Source organism: Arvicanthis niloticus, chromosome 12 (genome assembly GCF_011762505.2).
Source record: "Arvicanthis niloticus isolate mArvNil1 chromosome 12, mArvNil1.pat.X, whole genome shotgun sequence".
NCBI classification, from domain to species: Eukaryota; Metazoa; Chordata; class Mammalia; order Rodentia; family Muridae; genus Arvicanthis; species Arvicanthis niloticus.
Genome location: NC_047669.1, coordinates 21,287,113 through 21,306,094, shown reverse-complemented (window position 1 = coordinate 21,306,094; position 18,982 = coordinate 21,287,113). Strand labels below are relative to the sequence as shown.

General features: G+C 43.8%; 1 protein-coding gene across 2 annotated transcripts in view; it reads right to left on the bottom strand.

Annotated features, from left to right (window-relative positions):
• Positions 1–4,701: 4,701 nt before the first annotated feature.
• Ropn1 (rhophilin associated tail protein 1) overlaps positions 4,702–18,982 on the bottom strand; it is a 28,679-nt gene continuing 14,398 nt past the window's right edge. The window contains exons 2-6 of one of the 2 annotated variants that reach the window (XM_076911180.1): positions 16,895–17,022; positions 13,887–14,004; positions 12,649–12,810; positions 6,555–6,730; positions 4,702–4,887 (exon numbers count right to left, since the gene is read on the bottom strand). In XM_076911180.1, coding sequence (XP_076767295.1) covers positions 4,821–4,887; positions 6,555–6,730; positions 12,649–12,810; positions 13,887–14,004; positions 16,895–17,010 — 639 coding nt within the window. In that variant the 5' untranslated portion in view covers positions 17,011–17,022 and the 3' untranslated portion in view covers positions 4,702–4,820. The remainder of the gene's footprint in view (positions 4,888–6,554; positions 6,731–12,648; positions 12,811–13,886; positions 14,005–16,894; positions 17,023–18,982) is intronic. The other variant, XM_034515596.2, reaches the window with a different exon arrangement.

Sequence of the window (18,982 nt, the reverse complement as noted above, 5' to 3'; positions counted from 1 at the left end):
CATTTCAGAGAATCTAGTCCAAATGATCTAAAGTCATGTGAGATCACTCTGCACACTCATTCTTCTCAAAAATGTGGTTTTCACCATGCTATTGTGTCCTATCCTGCCATTTCAGATTACTATCTTTACTTTTTCCGGCTATAGGGCTATGGCCCCACCTAGGTGGTAGCATCTTTATCTGTAGTCAGGAATGCCTTCCTGCCTTGGGCGAGGCTTGGGGAATGTAATCCAGCAAGTGTCCTTCACCTGGAATGTGAAGGCCTGAAATCTTATTTTCAGTTCCGAGTTCTGTAAGGCGAAAAATCTACACATATTTCATAAAATGGCCTTTATAATTTTTCACTCTACATTATAATATTGGATAATGGCACGGAGTTCATACAGTTCGACTCAAAAACTTGAGAGTGTGCTTAAAAAGTGTTTCCTATAGGCTTTTGTATGCAGTAAGTGCTGGTTAAATATTGGTTATTATTATTGTATTCAAAATTTTATGTCACTGTGACCCAATACTTGAGAAAAGCAGTTTGGAGGAGGAAAGGTGTATCTTGGTTCACAGTATCTGTTCAGACTCCCCAGTTGGTGGTCCTGATTGGGGAATTTATGGGATGGATTACATCTTTGCTAGAAGGACATCAGCGGGGACCAGCTTCCATAAGTTGCTTTTGGCCTTGGTGTTTTATTACAGCAACAGGAAAGTAAATAGTACATATGGCATAGCACTGAAGACCAGAGCTGTATTGCCCCTTGGGGTGAATGCTAACAGTGACTGATTCAGATTTGTTGGAGGACATGATTCTGGTCTTGTTGGCTTAGCAAAAACAGTGTAGAGAGTGGGAGGAAAACGGTGGATACCAAACGTTATCTGAGAAATTGAACAGCATAGCATTAGGGCGACAGATCAGTGGGTTAATTATCTACCACTCAAGGTGAAGGCCTGAATATGGACACCTAGAATCCACACAAAGCTAGATGAGGCTGCATACGTTTGTAATCTCAGTGCTCCTACAAAGAGATAGGGGCAGGACATGCCAAGATAAATCTCATGGGCCAGGTAGCCTGGCAGCAAACGAAAGACCCCCATTTCAAATGGAGGGGCCAGGAGTTAAGACAGATTACCTGACAGGCCAGCAAGGACAGGGGCCATGAGTAATAAAGATGAAGTTCTGATATGGATGGCTTCTTCCTCACCCTTGGAGCTGAGGCAAAAGCCTGGCAGCTTAAAACAAAGACCTTGTGGTTGTCTTCTGCCAATAGGCCCCTGCTGATGGACTGACTCAAATTCAAGGTGGGATCAGGATATATCTACACGACAGTTGTGGGCAAGTCAGCCATCAAAGTTTTCTTCCAGCTGACCAACTCTAAATTAGCAGAGAAAGACTCTTCAAAGACTTCAAAACCAAAAACACGAAAAATCAAACCAAATCAAACCAAACCAAACCAAACCAAACCAAACCAAACCAAACCAAACCAAACCTTACCTTACCTTACCTTACCAACATGAAAACCCCAGCCCTTAGGGAAAAGCTGGGCTTCAGTTTCCCTAGTCTGCCCTCTGATTAGCAGAGAGTCTTTCTGTGTGCTTGCTTGCTACGTGTATTTCCTCACCCTTTGGAGAAACCTTTTTTCAACTGTTGATTCTCTTACTGTTTGTGGTGTTGGAGATTTCTTTGTTGCACTTGAAACTTTCTTGCTTTTTATTTAACTGTCAGGGAAAGCAAACCTCATCAAGACCCTTAAGTTGTATCAAAACCAGGTGGAAGGCAGGACTGACACACAAAATTAGTTGCCCTCTAACTTCTCACATTCCCACACTGATACACACACACACACACACACACACACAAATTTTTTAAAATAATTTAAAAAATTATGTACTGTACATCCTGATCACTGCTCCCTTTTTGGTCATTCACCCCCTTCCACAATCTTTCCCTCATCTCCCCTCCCCTTCTCCTCTGAGTGGGTGCTCTCCCCCCCCCCCGGGGGGGTATTCCTCCACCCTGGCACTTCAAGTCTCTGTGAGGCTAGGTGCTTCCTCTCCTACTGAGGCCAGACAAGGCAGCCCAGGTAGAACAACATATCCCACATACAGACAACAGTTTTGGGGATAGCCCCCTCTCTAGTTGTTCGGAACCCACATGAAGACCAAGCTGCACATCTGCTACATATGTGTGGGAAGGCCTAAGTCCAGCCCATGTATGCATGCTCTTTGGTTGGTGGTTCAGGCTCTGAGAACCTCAAGGGTCCAGATTAGTTGACTCTGTTGGTCTTCCTGTGAAATTCCTATCCCCCTAGGGCCATAATCCTTCTTCCTATCCTTCCATAAGAGTCCCCAGGCTCCATCCACTGTTTGGCTGTGAACGCTTTTTTTTTTTTTTTTTTAAAGAGAAACAATGCAACAATGATGTTGTCAATCACTTTGTCTCAACTGATGCCTACAGTGCCATCAGTAACTTCCCATCTGTATACTAATCCACACACATTCATGGGTGAAATTTCAGTCTAAATTCTAGGATCATGCTCAAGGCTACTGAGACTCAGTTTCTGTTTTCAGTCTGTTTCTTCAAGTGTATAAAGGCCCCTTTCTCTTTATGAACATAACAGTCACTTAAGTTTCGGTCAGGAAGGCAAGCAGGCTTAGTTGTGTGTCCAATGTCTCCCTACTCTCTGCAAGCATACAGATGAGCATTTCTGCTCAGGAGAAACTAGGGATCCATAATGACTCTGCACTACAGTCTTACTTTACCTTGGACACTAACAGATACATTTCTCCCTAGTTTACATAGAGACGTATATGAATACAAACTAATGTGGCTCACTTATCTCTGAGAACAATAATCAAGAGGCTAAGGAAATGAGTCAGTGGGTGAAACACCTGCCGTGTGAGCATGCGAGTCTGAGTTCAGATCCTCAAACTCCCAGGACTAGCACAGTTTATATTATGGTTTATTCAAGCAAGCAAGCAAGCAAGCAAGCAAGCAAGCAAGCAAAGGACACCAGATTGGGATGGGTGGGCAGATTGGAGGTGAAGCTGAAAGGAATAAGGGGATGAATATGATCAAAATACATGGTATGAAATTCTCTAATTAATAAAAATATTCTATTTTTAAAAGGCCAGCCATAGCCGGGCGGTGGTGGCGCATGCCTTTAATCCCAGCACTTGGGAGGCAGAGGCAGGCAAATTTCTGAGTTCGAGGCCAGCCTGGTCTACAGAGTGAGTTCCAGGATAGCCAGGGCTACACGGAGAAACCCTGTCTTGAAAAACCAATAAATAAATAAATAAATAAATAAATAGCCAGCCACAGTTCTGGGATGGGGGTTGGGGGGGTGGGCAAAGAGGGGTTTGGTTTGGGCAGAAACAGGCAGATGCTTGGAGATGCCAGCACTCAGGAGGCAGGAGGTTCTGTGTAAGTTCAAGCTAGTGTAGTCTACATAGCGTTCCTGGTGGGTCAGTAAGACAAAGTGAAACCTCGCCTTAAAACAGAAAAGGGGGAAAGAGCAGACACAAAGCAAATAAAGAGCTGGAGAGAAATCGAGGAAGATGCTATTGGGGCATCCTCTGGCCTACATGCATGCACGCATGTGCACACACACATCCACACATGCACACATGTGGGTGCACACAAGCACGTACACACACTAATAATTGCAGCCTATTCATTTTCTGTTTTCTTCAATAAAGAAAATCCCTTAAGAGTGTGTCAGGAGGGCTTGGTCTCGTATAGAGAGGGGATGTTCATTGAAGGGACATATCACATACATGTTTCACAAGCATCTGTTGAAATGGATCTTCTGAAATATTAATTTCTGAAACATCCTATGAGTCCTTCTCAGGCTTCCTTAAAGTGACTTCCATTCATACCCTAATGTTAGCCTGGGGCTTTCTAAAGAAAGAACTCAGATACAATTTAACTACAAATGCCTGGAAGCACCCTAGTTTTCACCTAGGATTGCCCAGTTTAACAAAATCAACTAATCAACCATGTGAATTTTTGTCATTTATCTGAGAGTCAAATTCTGTTTGGTATTTTGACTTATATCTGGCAACCTTATACCCCAATAAAAGTCGATAACAAATAAGTGACTGGACACATGATGAACATGGTATGGACAAAAGGAGCAGTGGACGATTGAAAGCCCTAGGGCCATGATCCTTGTGTAAATTACACCCAACAATCACCAAGCATTGTCACCTGCCAGTTGTCATTCATTCTAATTCAGTCTGGCTTTGACTCCAGATGTGTGTTTTGTAGCCAAGCTTTGCCAGTCAAATTTTGCCTTTGAAAAATTCCACCAGGCCCCCTCCCCTCCTAGAAGAGAGAGGTCATAGAACAGGTAGGCATGGAAGACCATAGTGGGGACCCAATGTTGTCCCCCCCCACACACACACACAGATAAGGGAAGCCCTTGCTACCCCATTCCCTAAGGACCAACCAGTTTAAAAGTCACACTGTTCTGCCAATCACGTTGTGCCTAATGGCTGTTCTACCCCTGAAAACTGTATAAAAACTGGCCGACCAGCCTGCCCGGGGTCATCTCTCCTTTGGATGCGGGATGACCCCAGCACGCTGGGACAATAAGCTCCTCTTGCTCTTACATTGATCCCTGGCTCTGTGTGAGTCCCTGGTAGCCAAGGCTCATTAGAGTTTTACAGTGCCATGTGCAAGTGTCTCGTCCCAACAGTTTTACATACGAATCCCACACGTTCCTGGCTAATTGTTTATTAGTTGTACCAGTTGTAAAAGAAAATTGACTTTAGATGGTGCACGGAATTCAGCTATTCTGAAGTACAGCCACCTCTGTAAGCCAAAATTGTGCTTTTATTCCAGCCGAACCCTAGGGTTTTGAGTAAAGTCATTCACCTTGATTAAGCCATCAGGACCAATTCTGTTTGGAAAAACAGATATTTAGAATTAGTTTGTTTAACAATCAATTTAAAATATACATTATATATACTTATATGTACCATACCAAGTTAATTTCACTTCTATCCCAAATAAACTTTTTTTAAAAAAAATAAAAAAATGTTAATATAGTGTGTGCATACTATATCTGTGTGGGTTAGAGGACAACTTTGTGAAGATGGTTCTCTTTCTCTCTATCCTGGTAGTTGGAGTGAGAATGGCCCCCATAGACTCATGTATTTGAGTAGTCAGGCCTCTGTTGGTAGGATTGTTTAGGAAGGTTTAGATCTCAATCTCTCTCTCTCTCTCTCTCTCTCTCTCTCTCTCTCTCTCTCTCTCTCTCTCTCTCTGCCTCTGCCTGATGCTTATGGATCTGATGTAAGCTGTTAGCAACTGCTCCAATGACATGCCTGAGGCCATGGTCTCCCGCCATGATGGTAACCCTCTGGAATTGTAGGAAAGACCTCAGTGAACTCTTCTGTAAGTTGCCTTGGTAGTAGTGTCCCTTCACAGCAATAGAAAAGTCACTGTGATACTTGGGTTCCAGGATCAAACTCGGGTCACCAGGCTTGGCCAGCAAGCGCCTTTACTAGCAGAGCCATCTTGCTGGCCTTTTTTCTTGACTCTTGACTGCCCGGTCTCCTCCTTCCCTCCCCTTCCTATTCCTGCTCTCTCTCCTCTTTCTCCTTGGATTTCTGCTCTGTCTCCTTCTGCCTCCACCTCTTCCTCCTCCATAACTTAAACTAACCCAGGAGCACCTGGCAGGTTTATTAAGACAAATTCCTATGCATTATCCCCAGAATTTCTTATTCTATGAATCCATGGGGGAGCCTTGGATCCTGCACTCTAATATGCTCTCAGGTGCTGTTTCTAACTGCAAAGCTCCGAAGCTGCACAAGGATCACTCTCCTATACTGTTCCTTTCTTTCCTCAAATCCGTATTGCATGTTCTTCAGAACAGAATAATATGAAGATACTCCCTTAACTTATAATGGAGAGCAAGTTCTTGAGAGACTGAAGAGATGGCTCTGAGGTGGTGGGTTAGGCTTCAGGGTGCACACTGCTCTTGCAGAGGACCCGAGTTCAGTTGCTAGCACCCATGTTGGTTGGCTCATAACCACCTGTGACTCCAGCTTCAGGGGGTCTGACGTCTTTGGCCTCCAAGGGCACCTGCACTCATAAGTGCATTATCCACCTCATCATTAAAAAAATAATAAAACTTTAAAGAATCTTTTTTTGTAAAGAAAAAAATTCTGTCAACAATGTGATTAATACGTTCAACTTATTTGGGCCATGCCAGCTCAGCCACACAGTCCACCATAAAGGATTGCTTCCCTAGTGATGAAGAGGCTGGTTGAGAGCTGTGACATGCAGCATCTGTCAGCATCAGGGGAGGTTACTACATTGCAAATATTGCTAGCCCAGGGAATTATATCGAAGTTCAAAAAATTGAAATTTAGCTTCTACTGAACCTAAATGCTTTTACATCATTGTAGAATTTAAAAAATTGCAGATGAAGCTGTAGTCTGACAGGGACTGTTTGCAGCAGCCTCACTCTAGATGATCCAAAGCCCAGGGCACACTTGCTTTCTTGACTACCTACACTTACAGCCCAGTGCACCGTTGCTTCTCATCCGAGAGTCTACTCACACTTCCTGTTCAATGTAGTTTAACATCCTGCTAACATGGGATGAGGATATTTCCCCGTCCACTTCAGCGATATACGTGTACAGAAACTGGAAGGTGCTGAAAGGAATCCGGGGTGGTCCTCCATCATGGTCACAGGATAAAACTTCACACACTATCTTGAGAGTTTTGGCAATGGTCTAGAAAACCATAAGACAGAAGAAGGAGAGAGTCACTTTTCCAGGCTAGATTCCCTGAGATTTAGTTTAGACTTGAGAAAAAAAATTACCTCTTAGGTAAGATGGAGTGAGGATGGCCTAAGAGCCTAGAGAGTTAACATACATCAATCAATTCATTCTAAACATAATGGCCAATAAATGTCTTACCCTTCTTTCCTGGAGGAAATTCAATTAATAAACTGCTAATCATGTTAAGATATTTATTAAGTTTAATTAGAGTAACCTCTTCAAAGGAGAACTGATTTTTCATCCTATAAAATTAACACTATCTTGGACCAGTAAGGTCCAATGAGAAAAGGTGCTGGGCACAAGCCTGGTGACCTTAGTCTGATTCTCTGGAACCACATGTTGAAAGCGTTACAGAATTAACAAAGGGAGACCACTCTGAGGATGTAGAGATTAATAAAGGAAACAGTTTTTTTTAACCATAGCACACGTATAGTCCTGGTTAATGCACAGACAGTGATCCCCAGAAATCTCCATCAGCTTATGTGTTTCACGGCCGTGAGTTACATTGTGAGTAATTAAACATGTTCCACATTTTAGTTATTTTGGAAGAATGGGGAGATTTACAATGTGAAATATTATTGTAGCTATCTCAAGACAGAGCAGGCTGCTTTTTCCAGGAATCTGTTAGCCAGGGTCACCTTGCTTGCCTGGCACAGGCATGCTTTCCCTGACAAGAGAACAAGAGCACTCTTTTAACTAATTCTGTTCTGGTAACTTAGTATTTCCTAAGCAAGTTAGTAGGTCCTTCATAACATCAACTTATTATTATCAGTTTTTTTCCTATATTAAAAGAGAACCAATTCCTGCAAACTGTTCTCTGACTCTGTGCACATGTACACAGATATGCATGATAAGTAAATGAAAAAAACAGAAAGTTAGAAATATTTCTTATTGTTTTCTGATCTTGTCTTCTAATGTTTAGAGGTAATTTATTTACATATATGTTATTATATCTAATGTATATTAGATATATACTACACTGCACCCCAAGGATACTTGGGGCAAAGCCATAACAGGGGAGAAGTGTTAAGAGACATGTACTGTCTCTAGAAAGACTGGGAGTCCTACAAGATAAAAACCCATTTTTCACAGGGATCCACATAAGTAAAATCGTCTGATATATATATATATATATATATATATATATATATATATATATATTCACTGTTCTGATTAGTTTTTCTTGTCAACTTCACACAACCTAGAGCTACCTAGAAGAGGGAACCTCATTAGAAACATTGTCTTGATCAGATTGGCCTGTGGGCATGTCTATCTTTATGACTAGCTGATGTAGGCGGGCCTAGCCCACTGTGGGTGGCACCATCCTTAAGTAGGGAGGTCCTAGACTGTCTAAGAAAGCTTTTAGCAAAAGCTACTTACTGAATCAGCAGCATTCCTCCATGATTTCTCTTGAGAGCCTGCCTTTACTTCCCTCAGTGACGGACTGTGACATGGAAGTATAAGGTAACATAGATCTTTTCTTCCCCGAATTGACTTTGGTCAGAGTTTTATCACAGCATCAGAGAAAAGAAAGGACTTATTTTTTTGTACACACACTCCACATATCTTGCTGGCTTGCTAAAATTGCCAATGTAAAGATCTATATACATCCTCCAGAAATCAGTCAAGAATTAGTCCTGAGTAGTGTGAGCTAAGTGTGCTGGGTAATTAAGCAGCTGCTCTGTGTCCTCATACGACTGGCCAGGGAAGGCCCCTTCACTGGCAACTTTGTGGACAGTCAGCTGTCATCCTCTCCTTGAATATGATGACCTTTTTTTTTTTTTTTTTTTTTTTTTTTTTTTTTTTTTACTGTGAGGCTGAAGAGGATGTGAATAAATTTGGCTCATCTTCCTGGAGGCCTTTTTACTGAATGGCAGTGATTTTAAATGTCTTTTGACTTAATGAATTACTATTCATTTTGAATTAATATTTAAAACTTTATTTCCATTTAAGAAATATTTTATGAAATAGGATCTTCAATGTACAATTGTTTAAAAATATATATTGGTGTTTGTGGCTTCCTAACAGGTACTGAGCTGCCTAATTCTACCCACGGCATTTCCTACTTCTCTAAAGTAATTCTATCCCCTACTTCATTCATTATGCTATGCTCTTCTTAGGATGCTGTTATAGGATGAACTGTCCTTCCCTCAAGTTCTTATGTTGAAGTCCTGAGAGACCAGATCTTTTCGGTTCAGACTCCATCTTCGAGAACCTGACCTGAAGTTAAACTGGAGTTAACAAACTGACACCTAGCACCGGTTTCCAGGTTACTCCTCAACAAATCTGCATCTCCAGGTTACAAGCCTGCCCCTGGCACTTAAGTTCCTAACAACCACTAATCAAGAGAAAAGCAAAAGTTAAGTTTATGGTTTGGCTCCCAGCACCAGCTAATTATATTAAAGGCCACAATGCCCCCCCAATCAAATGTGTGCCAGGCTAGAAACCCCTTGCTTGATTGTTTGCCTCTATAAATGCTTGTCTGAAACTAGGCTCTGGGCTCTGCCTTCCTGGCCTCTGTCAGGGTTGGCGGGGACCCCATGCTCAAGCTTGTAATAAAGAGACCCTAATGCGATTGCATTGGAATCGGCTCCTTGGTGGTCTTTTGGGGTTCACAAACAAACGCTTCCGGGCACAAGAGTCCTAAGTCCTAGAATCTGAGATTTTGACTTAAAGACTTAATAGGAATGAATAAAATGCACACACCTGTGATCGCAGCACTCAGGAGGCTGAGGCAGGGGGATGGACAGTTCAAGGCCACCCTGTCACCAAACCAAACCAAAGCAAAATGTCACTCACCATAAATGGTAAAAGGCTAAGTTGCAATGAAATGATTAGGACGGACCTTAATTCTGCATGCCTCGTGTGCAGAGAGTTTGGTAAGGAGGAGGTCTAAGCTGTATGGACCCAGGCTGACACAGAAGGAAGCTCCTCTTAGGTCAGCCAGCAGAGGAGGCCTCACCTCTGGCCTCCAGAACTGTTAGACAAGACTATTCTGCTGTGTAAACCACCTATCCTGTAGTAAGTTGATAACACAGCCCTTGAAGACCATGAAGCGTGTTTGACTTTAAATGTTTAGTGATTATTCATAACAGCCTTTTAGATTCTAATGTCCGGATACTTAGAAAAATTATTTTATTTCATTTTCAGCAATTGCCTGTGTATCTGTGTGTATGTGCATATGAGATCAGGAGACTCTGCTAACAGGAGCAAAATTTGCTTTTCCAGATGGTCAAAGATCGTAGCTTGCTTGCAAAGGAAGGAAAAAAGTCTACTAGACTGATCTACACGGGCATGTGGGTTAGATGGAACGCAAGCCCTCCACATGGTGATTCCTTGACTGTCTGAGTTTGCTTGGGCTTCTATTATAACATGTCTTAGAGTTAGAGATTCAGTACAAATCAGAAACCCATTGCTCACAGTTCTGAAGGTAAAGCTCAAGATCAAAGGCTGACAATGATCTGTTCTTCACAGATGGTATAGCTCACTGTCTTCTCACACGGTGGGAGGGGCAAACAGCCTCCTTCAACCCCCATATTTAAGATTCTTTAGTCCCCATGCCTGAGGATTACACTCTCATGACTGAAGGTCCCACTCATAACACCATCTCCTTGGGACTTAAGATTTCAATGTATGAGGTCAGGTAATGCAAGGTGTCTGGTTACAGCGATGACCAGCCCCACGATTAAGCTCCAGCATGATGTAAGCGGGTGTAGGCATTGGTTCCTGCATCTGCATGCACCTTTGGTACACAGACTATACTTCCAGGATGAGCTTGCCTCTGGGTATTCTTTGATGGAATGATGAGGGCTGTTTTGATGGAAGCAGATACTGGGAGAGAATGACAGCTTGTTAGAGGTGAAAGGACCTCATAGAAGACTTGATCCAACTTTCTCGTCTTAGAAGAGATGAAGAAGGAGGCAGCTCACTTCATGGCTTACTCCCAGTTTGGGAGGCAGGAGCATCAGAGAAAGCCTGCCAGGCACACGATGTGATGTGCAAACAGAAAAGGAGTTGGAATGTGGCTTTCCAAAGTCACCCCAGGCTACTGAGAGCTATGGGGACAAGAAGATGACTCAGACATTCACACAGTGCTGAGAGGCTAGGGAGTGGACCAAAGCCAGGGGCCAGAGAGGACAATGTACAGAAAAACGTCAAGAGGCCAGCACCAGGGAGACCCGAGGTGAGCTGGCAGGAACATTATGATGCTCTGACATCATAGAAATGCAAAGGCTTAAGCTACAAGCACCAAGTGCCCGGACAGCAGCATCCCAGTGACGTCCACTGGTCTGAAGCACATCAGATTCCTCCACCTCAGCCCTTTCCTGAAACAGTCAGATGCTACTTTGGGGGGCGGGGGGGGGGGAGAGCATGGTGAAGCCCAGAGGCAGGGTTTGCCTGGAGGTGGTTTCCTTTGCTGCACCGATCTAAGCTCTAAGACTGCATCAAATCTACCTATTTCCCTACTCTATCTTTTGAAGGTGAAGTAGATCAAGATCAGAATTAACTATAGATTAAATTACAAGATGCACACCCCCCCCAACACACACAGAGTCTCAGAGTATCCTGTTAATAAAAAAGTGTGCAAAATTGTAAATATTTTTCTTTTGTGATTTCTTTCAACCCTTAAGGCTCCCCTACCCCTCATCCCCAACCCTTGGCAAATGCCAGTCCTGGTTGACAGCTCACTTGCCCTGCTATGTTTGCCTCTCTTCCTTGGAGAACACTGTATACTGTTTTTATGAAAGAGAATTAAAAAAAAAAAAAACCCACAAATAGTCTCCTCTTTCCTTCCCTCTGGAGAAATGATTATAATGCCAGTCACAGGGGAAACCCACGGAAAGCTTGGATTACAAATATTTCTGCTAAATTTACACGGAAACAAAAATGCCAAGTACATGTTCTGAAGACATTTGAAAAGAAAGACCAAGATCGTGCTTTGGCTGTGCTGTGTGATACAAGTTACTTTTCCATCCCCGTTGGCCTTGAGAGTTTCTTGTTGGCCTTTAGGTGTATTACAGGACTTTAGCGATTAGTAATGTCTTGCTTTCAAAAGACATGGCTGATCCGTTTTCATTCATTGCCAGTGAAGAAGAGAGAGTCCACTCAGATGATACCTCAGTGTTAAATGCACATAAGAGGTGATTTCAGCATCCTTTCTTTCAAAGCAGGAAAATGGCTTTTCCAATTTTCAGACATGTCAAATTTGGAAAAGGCCTAAATTGGGATGAGCTTACTCTCTCCATGATTATAATCCTGGAAAGTCTCCTTCTTCTTCTGTTCCTTTAACATTGTTTTAAAAAATAATCTTGCACTCTTTTTTTTCTGAGGCATATGCCCACTCATGTTTACCAATGGTTTTCTATGAGGCTCAACACCCTGGTACCTTCTCTACCGATATGGCCTCTAGGTATCTAGATACCACAAGTAAACAAACCTTATCCTACAGCTTGAAGTCATCAACGAAATGGCAAAACAGAGCGAAAATTAATCCGAGGGCAGTGACTGAAAGTCACAAACAACCCAAAGACAAATTTGGCCAGCTTTTGGCAGAGTCTGATGATAGCCAACCCTTCTTCCCCCAGTTCTTGCTGAGCCTGGAAATGACCTTCATTTAGAGAGAAGAAGGAGGTACAAAAGGCAGGGGTTTGTTTGTTTTGCTTTGCTTTTATCATCTCTGAAGAGCTGAATGGGTGCAGATAGATTGTCCTTCCAGGCCCAGAGAAAAATGATGGAGCATTTCAAAGTTTGGTTTTGGTATACTAAGATCTAGACTTGGGTCAACTCCCTTCCCATCCAAGACTCAGTCTACCACTGAGCTGTCCATAGCCCTCTATCCTCTGGCACACAAAACAAAACAGTTTACTTACAACTCCAAGAGAGCTACAAGCAAGGGCTAAAAACTTCAGCCACTCGATCTCCTCTGTGAAGCGGCCCACATTCATCACACTGTTAAACAAGTCCGTGGGGAGATTCAGCACCTTCCACATCTGGGCCAGCTCATCTGCGTGGATGATCAGTCTGCCACCAACCTTCAGGACAGGGTACACACAAAACACACAACATGAGGACCACAAGCAAGATGCTCTGAGTTCTCCCAGCACAAGGAGGGGAATGGGGAGCTAGAGAGAGCCAGAGAATCTCATTTGACGGTTGTCTTTGTGATGCTATGATATAATTTAATATTTTTAAACTCCAGGTGTAAGAATTATGGTAGAGAGATCCATTTATAGTCCATTTCATTATTTTAAATGATGCCTTTATGGTCTCTAGTTTTGTTCTGAGGTTGTCCCTGTAAGGCAGGTGGGACACCAGAGGCTGGCTTGAAACCTCTGATGACATTGTCTCTCCTAGACTGCATAGTTCTCTGTACCCATCCTAAACCCTATGGCTGACCTATAGGGTTTAGGATGGGTAGCTAACATTGTTTGGTCCCAGGACTTTGAGAGCTTTGCGGGGTTTACTCCACAAAGACTTAGCAGTTAAACAGTGAAGGGGAGGGATGGATTCCCCTTAGCTAAGGATGCACCGAGGGTACAGGTGTCCCATTAAGATTCCAACACATTGCCAGGGCCTCTGAGCCCAAGGTTGAGTGGGTCCCAAGTCACCCAAGCCTCCCCTAACCTGAATCCTAGTGTGGGGCACCATGCTGCTCAACTGTATCCCGGGAACTGGCCAAAGCACAGATTTTCTCAAGCTAGGCCATCTTTTCCCATTCACAGGCTAACTCCTACAGTACTATGAGGAGAGTTTTCCTTGAAGGGTGTATTGTTTTTACACCAGCCTTCTGTTTTTACACTTCTCATGGTCTGGATCCATTAGTATGATGCTGACACCCTTTAGGACAGGCAATATACATTACACTGAGCCCCTGAATATCCTTTGAGATTGGGGGTGGGGAGGAGGGAATCTGTGATGAGCCCAGGATAGCCCAATGGTTCAGTCTCTTCCATACTGATTCCTGTGTCTCTGAAGGAAGACAGACTTTGTGGCCAGGACTTAATAAGCTTTGCGGGGAGGGGCAGTGCTAATGGCCAGCTGCCTGCTGGGCATACAGACTGCCTGATCTAACCTGCTCAGTTTCCATGTGATCCCCAGAGCTCCTTACCCGAGAATGCAGGACCTTTAGCAGCTCAGGTGTCAGCTCAGCCCAGTTGGACAAAGGGACTTGCTCAGACCTCTCTCTCACTGGAGGAATCTCTCCACGGGACATGGCCCCAAAATACCTGCAAGGGAAGAAATGGGGGATAGAGGAGGGTCCCAGGCTGCAATGGCCTCTGGATATTCTATGAATTTACTTTAAAAAGGTTCCATTTTTCTCTAAGAACAATGAACAACCCACGAAGCCTGGCATGTAATTACTGTGGCACATTCAATTGCACCCCCTCCTTCTTAGTGTTTTTATTTTCATAAACAGAGAGATCCTAGGATATGTATAGGACATCTATCTATTCATGTGGGTTTGGAAGGTGTGAAGATCAAGATTATATGAAGATATGAGCAAATAGAATGTTCGGGGGGGGGCATGAGAAAGGGTTTCAGGCTTGAAGTAGTGAGGCCTGTGTGGGGCTTGAGCAAGGGGAAGAAAGACTGGCGAGGCCTTCAGGGAGGCGCAGGTGGAGAGGCATTCAAGGAAGGGGCAGCATAAGTTGATATGGTTGGTGCCTATGAAGCAGTTCTGTTCTTTCTTCCCTCGGAATTTCCAGTTAGATATGCCTGCTGTGTGCTGCTGCTTTGTGGGGTGGACTCAGTTTACCGGTGATGTGAAAGATAGGTCAAGTCCTATGTCAAGATGGTCATGATATGGAAAGAAGCTGACTGCCACAGGGAGTGGGTGTGAGCAATATGATGGACGCCAGGGGTGTCACCACACAAAGCCTTATTATTCTCAAATCACAGACTTCTGCCCTTCGTGACCAGGTAGCATAAAACACGGGAGGTGTTCTATAGAAGCCCACTTTAGGGTCAGTCTACATGACAGCACTAACTACTGCCCATTTCTGAGACACAGAGCGAACAGAACTAGAGAGACAGGAATCAGAACAGTAACTTCCAGTCTGTGGCTGGAGGTTCTCGGTAGGACCGGCTGCAGAAATACTTTGACACTTTAGAGACCCTACATGAGCAATCTCCATAGACAAACGGATGCTTGGGTGGGAGTGGGCACAATGGGACACCCAGACTGGGATGCGACCTGACCTTACAATCAGATTTGCTGGAGAGGGGATTTAAATGGCAGGGACAGCAATATTACAGCACCCCATTATACAGAAGTGCCTGGGTGTCTAGGAGGCACTCTCCAAACAGCTTTGGAGTTGTTAGTGTAGTTGGTTAGAGAATGAAGTCACACCCATGGACTTTGCATTCTATTTGCAAGTGAATGATTCCGCGGTTACAGTTTTACAGCTTTAGGCTGTCACAAAAGCTTGCTTCAGGACAAATCATTATTTGCCCTGCTGATGTTGGGGAGCTGGCTTCTTCTTGGATGAGACATAGGGGAGGAAATTCTTGCACATTACGAAATAAATATCTATTTTTATTTTGGAGATACATGATGGCGTTCCATCTGCTACGACACTACAAGATTGTAAGCCCCAGAAAGTGATCCGGTAAGTGCTTTCGATGTCTAAGCTGGATAGAGAATGTTTTTAAGTCATGCTCTTTTTCACTGCAGCTGAAGTACAAACTGATCTTGCATGGATGTCTAAAAAAATTTATAGCACATCATACGATATGGAGCAAGCAGGTTACAACGGTGGAAAGTTTTCCTCCATAAATGTCAGGGACAATATCAAGAAATGTCATTTTTCTTACAATAATGCAGCAGCACAGGAACATTAAAACGCGGTTTTAAGCAATCATATGGCATAAAACAAAATCTGTCAGACTATGCCAAAAGAAATTAGCTTTCTGACATTAAAGTCCAATCTGAAAGGTAATACAATTCAAGATAGAAAACGACGCAGGATTCATGACTAGGCAAAGCAACTCCATTTAGGTAGGGTCAAGCACCAGTGCCTTACTTTCCTTCCATTCTAAAAAGCTTCCTCCTGGCTCAGCCTAGGAATCCAAGAGCTTATGCCTTCAGAAAGGGCTTTACAGCTTGTCTCCACCACCTGCTGGATACACCCACTCACATCTCGGGTTCTTTTCCCTCTATAGTTTGAGGTTATCTTCTCACGGAGACACCGCTAAGGAAGTAATCATCCAGCAAGGGAAACAGCTAGAAAAGGCCCCAGTAAGGTCTTGTTAGCTCTCAATACCCTGCACCAAGCCAGGCCGCCCACTTTCCAGCAGGCACGTGTGTCTAAGAAGCAATTTCATAGTTGAGAGGCTTTCTATGTAAAACCATCGCAGTGAAGTCAGCCCCTGTTGTGCAAGCTCACCCACTGAGCAAGCAGCCTCTAGGGGCCCTTCAAGAAGCCAGTGTGCTAGAAGCACACCATAGAGCAACTTGACCTCCTCGCTTAGCTCTGCAGCCTTTCCCAGAAAGCCATGTGACCTTGACCATTTTCATGCAGAGGGGAAAGATCAGTTAAAAAAAATCAATAAAGAAAATAACAATCCCCCCCCCCCCAAGACAGGGTTCAAAGTGTTTTTAGTCTTGCCCAAGTATGTGTTTCCACAGCCACGATGCTTCCATCATGTTTCATTAATCAGAGGAAACTAGCTTGGAGAGATTCTCCCCTCCTCCTCCCTGCGGGATTCTGCATCGCTCCACTAGGTGTACTGCTGCCATCTAGCGGTGAGAAGGAAAACAAGCTGCAGGTATAAACCAGGGAAAGGCGAGCAGAACTGCCAGCCAGATTCTTAAACCCCTTCCAGCTAGGAAAGCAGATGGGATGTAGGGATGGGTTGGGTGGGTATGTGCTAGCTAACACGGTAAACTAGCTGATTCTATTTGTCCCAGGACACTTGGCCTACTGTCCTCATATGTTACTACTCAATCTGGCTAGTTTAGGGAAGGGCTCTTGTGTGTGAATACGTCTGAGTGTGGATTTTAAAGACTTAGCTTCTACTAACGTGCTTGCACTGCCTGGCTGCAGGCTTGTCAACCTTCTCAGTTTCCCACAAACTCTCTTTCCTTATCTCTGCCCTCTGAGAGAAACAACTTACTCGGCCGCCCACTGGATGAGATCGGGAGGCTGGGTCCGAATGGCAGCTTTGGTAAACTGCTTCAGCAGTTCCGGCAGCTCCGGTGGGATGCATACTTGCTTGTCTGTCTGAGGCATTGATCGCTTGACCTGCAAGCAGGACAAAACAGAACACGAGGATTTTATTTGAGTCGTAAGCAATCATAAACCATAAAGCAGTTTGGAATAAGAGATCCCCCCTAGACCCTACGTTAACACTCGTTTTGGAGGTTCTGCTAGTCTAGAAGACTCTCTATTGGCTTAAACCCATGTCCGAGCAGTGGGTTTCTCTAGTGGGTGGTCCCCCCAATACAAGTGACACAGAACACAGAATAGGGAACACGGAGAATCTGAGCTTACCCTGAGGCAAATGTGGTCAGAAAGAACTCAAATGTTGGGTATGAATGGCAGCGCGAGGAGGGGAGATACCAGGGCTCACCCCACCAAAAGACCCCTTCTTCTCCCTTTCTGGCCTGCACCGGAGCTCCCACAAGAGTCACTATGTTTGGTGTGGGTGCAAAGGCTAACATCTTTTTTGTGAGAACCCAGACTGGAAACAAGCCTGTGTATAGGGATGCACACTGACAGCTGTCTCCATAGATTTTGGGGGGCCGGGGTGGGGGTGGGAGTAGGGAGAGAAACAGACACGAGAACTCAGAGCGCCAAGCTACAGGCAAGCTCTAAGTTTAGATCTAGGCCAACGATGCCTAGTTGGGAAACCCTGAGAAGACAAGACCGTGGTCTTAGGACGGTGGCATTCCGCTACTCTTTAGTTGTTTGTATTTATTTATTTATTTGGAAGAAGGGGATCATGTTTAATTTTAGACTTCATAAAAAAGCCAACTATAGCTACATTTTACTAACATTTTTCACCATTTAATAGAAAAGTAAGATTATAAAAGTCATAAAAGTAACCACCATATATGTAAAAAGGAGAAACAGGGTTTAAATGCAAAAATAGCCTCCCCCCACCCCAAGCCTTAACAATCCAAAATAAGGCAAAACATGAGTTGGGGAGGAAGCCTAGGAAATAAGGACTAATAAGACCGTTGGAAAGAATTTGTGCTTATCTTTAATCACCATAAAAGGCCTTAAATGTGCCAGTTAAGTATAGAAATCAACAGACCAATTTTTCAAACTCTAGGGACAGTCATATCCGGAAAGGCCCTCAGAGACAGGAAAGACGGAGATGAAAAGGTGCAAAAAAACAACCAACCATGCAGCAGTTGGTTTAGATGCTGCCACTGACAAAAGAGACTTCGAGGCAAGTCACTTTAGGGAAAGATTTCCTTTATCAGGGCAAAGTCGTTGGTTACTGCTTTTCTCCCTGAGCGTGGAGACATAATGCCATGGGGGCATCTCATGGTACCCACGGGAAAACAGGACATTGTTTGGGATCCACTAAATATTGTTATAATGACTAAGGCTGATAAATATCTAGAATTGGAAGCACACCGCCACGAGGGAGTCTCGAGGTGCCCATGGGAAACCAGGATATTGCTTTGCCTCCCCACCCCCGAATATTGTAGCAATGACTAGGGGTGATGAATACTAACCTAGAGTTGGCCATTTTCCTGATCAGAGAGGAGAGGGCAGTCATCAGAGTGATATGAGAGGGGTCTTGAGACTACGAGCAACTCTCCAGGTTTAAGCCAGATGGTGGCTGCGTCGAGGTCTCATTGTCTTTATAGCTATATTTATATTACACATTTTATTTTTTATGTCTAAACAATTTTTTTTCCATAGCTACTGTTGCAAGCTCTTTTTGTTTTGTTTTGAAATAGGTCTCATGTAGCTCAGGCTGGCCCTGACCTCCTTTGTCCTGAGAGTGATTTTAAGACTCCAATCTTCCTGTTTTCACCTCTAGCTGCTGGGATTACAGACATTAGCCACCAAGTTCAGTATTGTGAATTGGTTTTTGATGACGCTTCAACCTATTTTAATTGGTCAACGACAGTGCCATCGATTGCTTATCTTATTTGTGTGTGTCTTAATTTACTCTGGCAAAGTGCATAGTACCTGATTTGCCATGTTAATCCTTTTTTACATACGTCTACACTGCTGTGTAGTC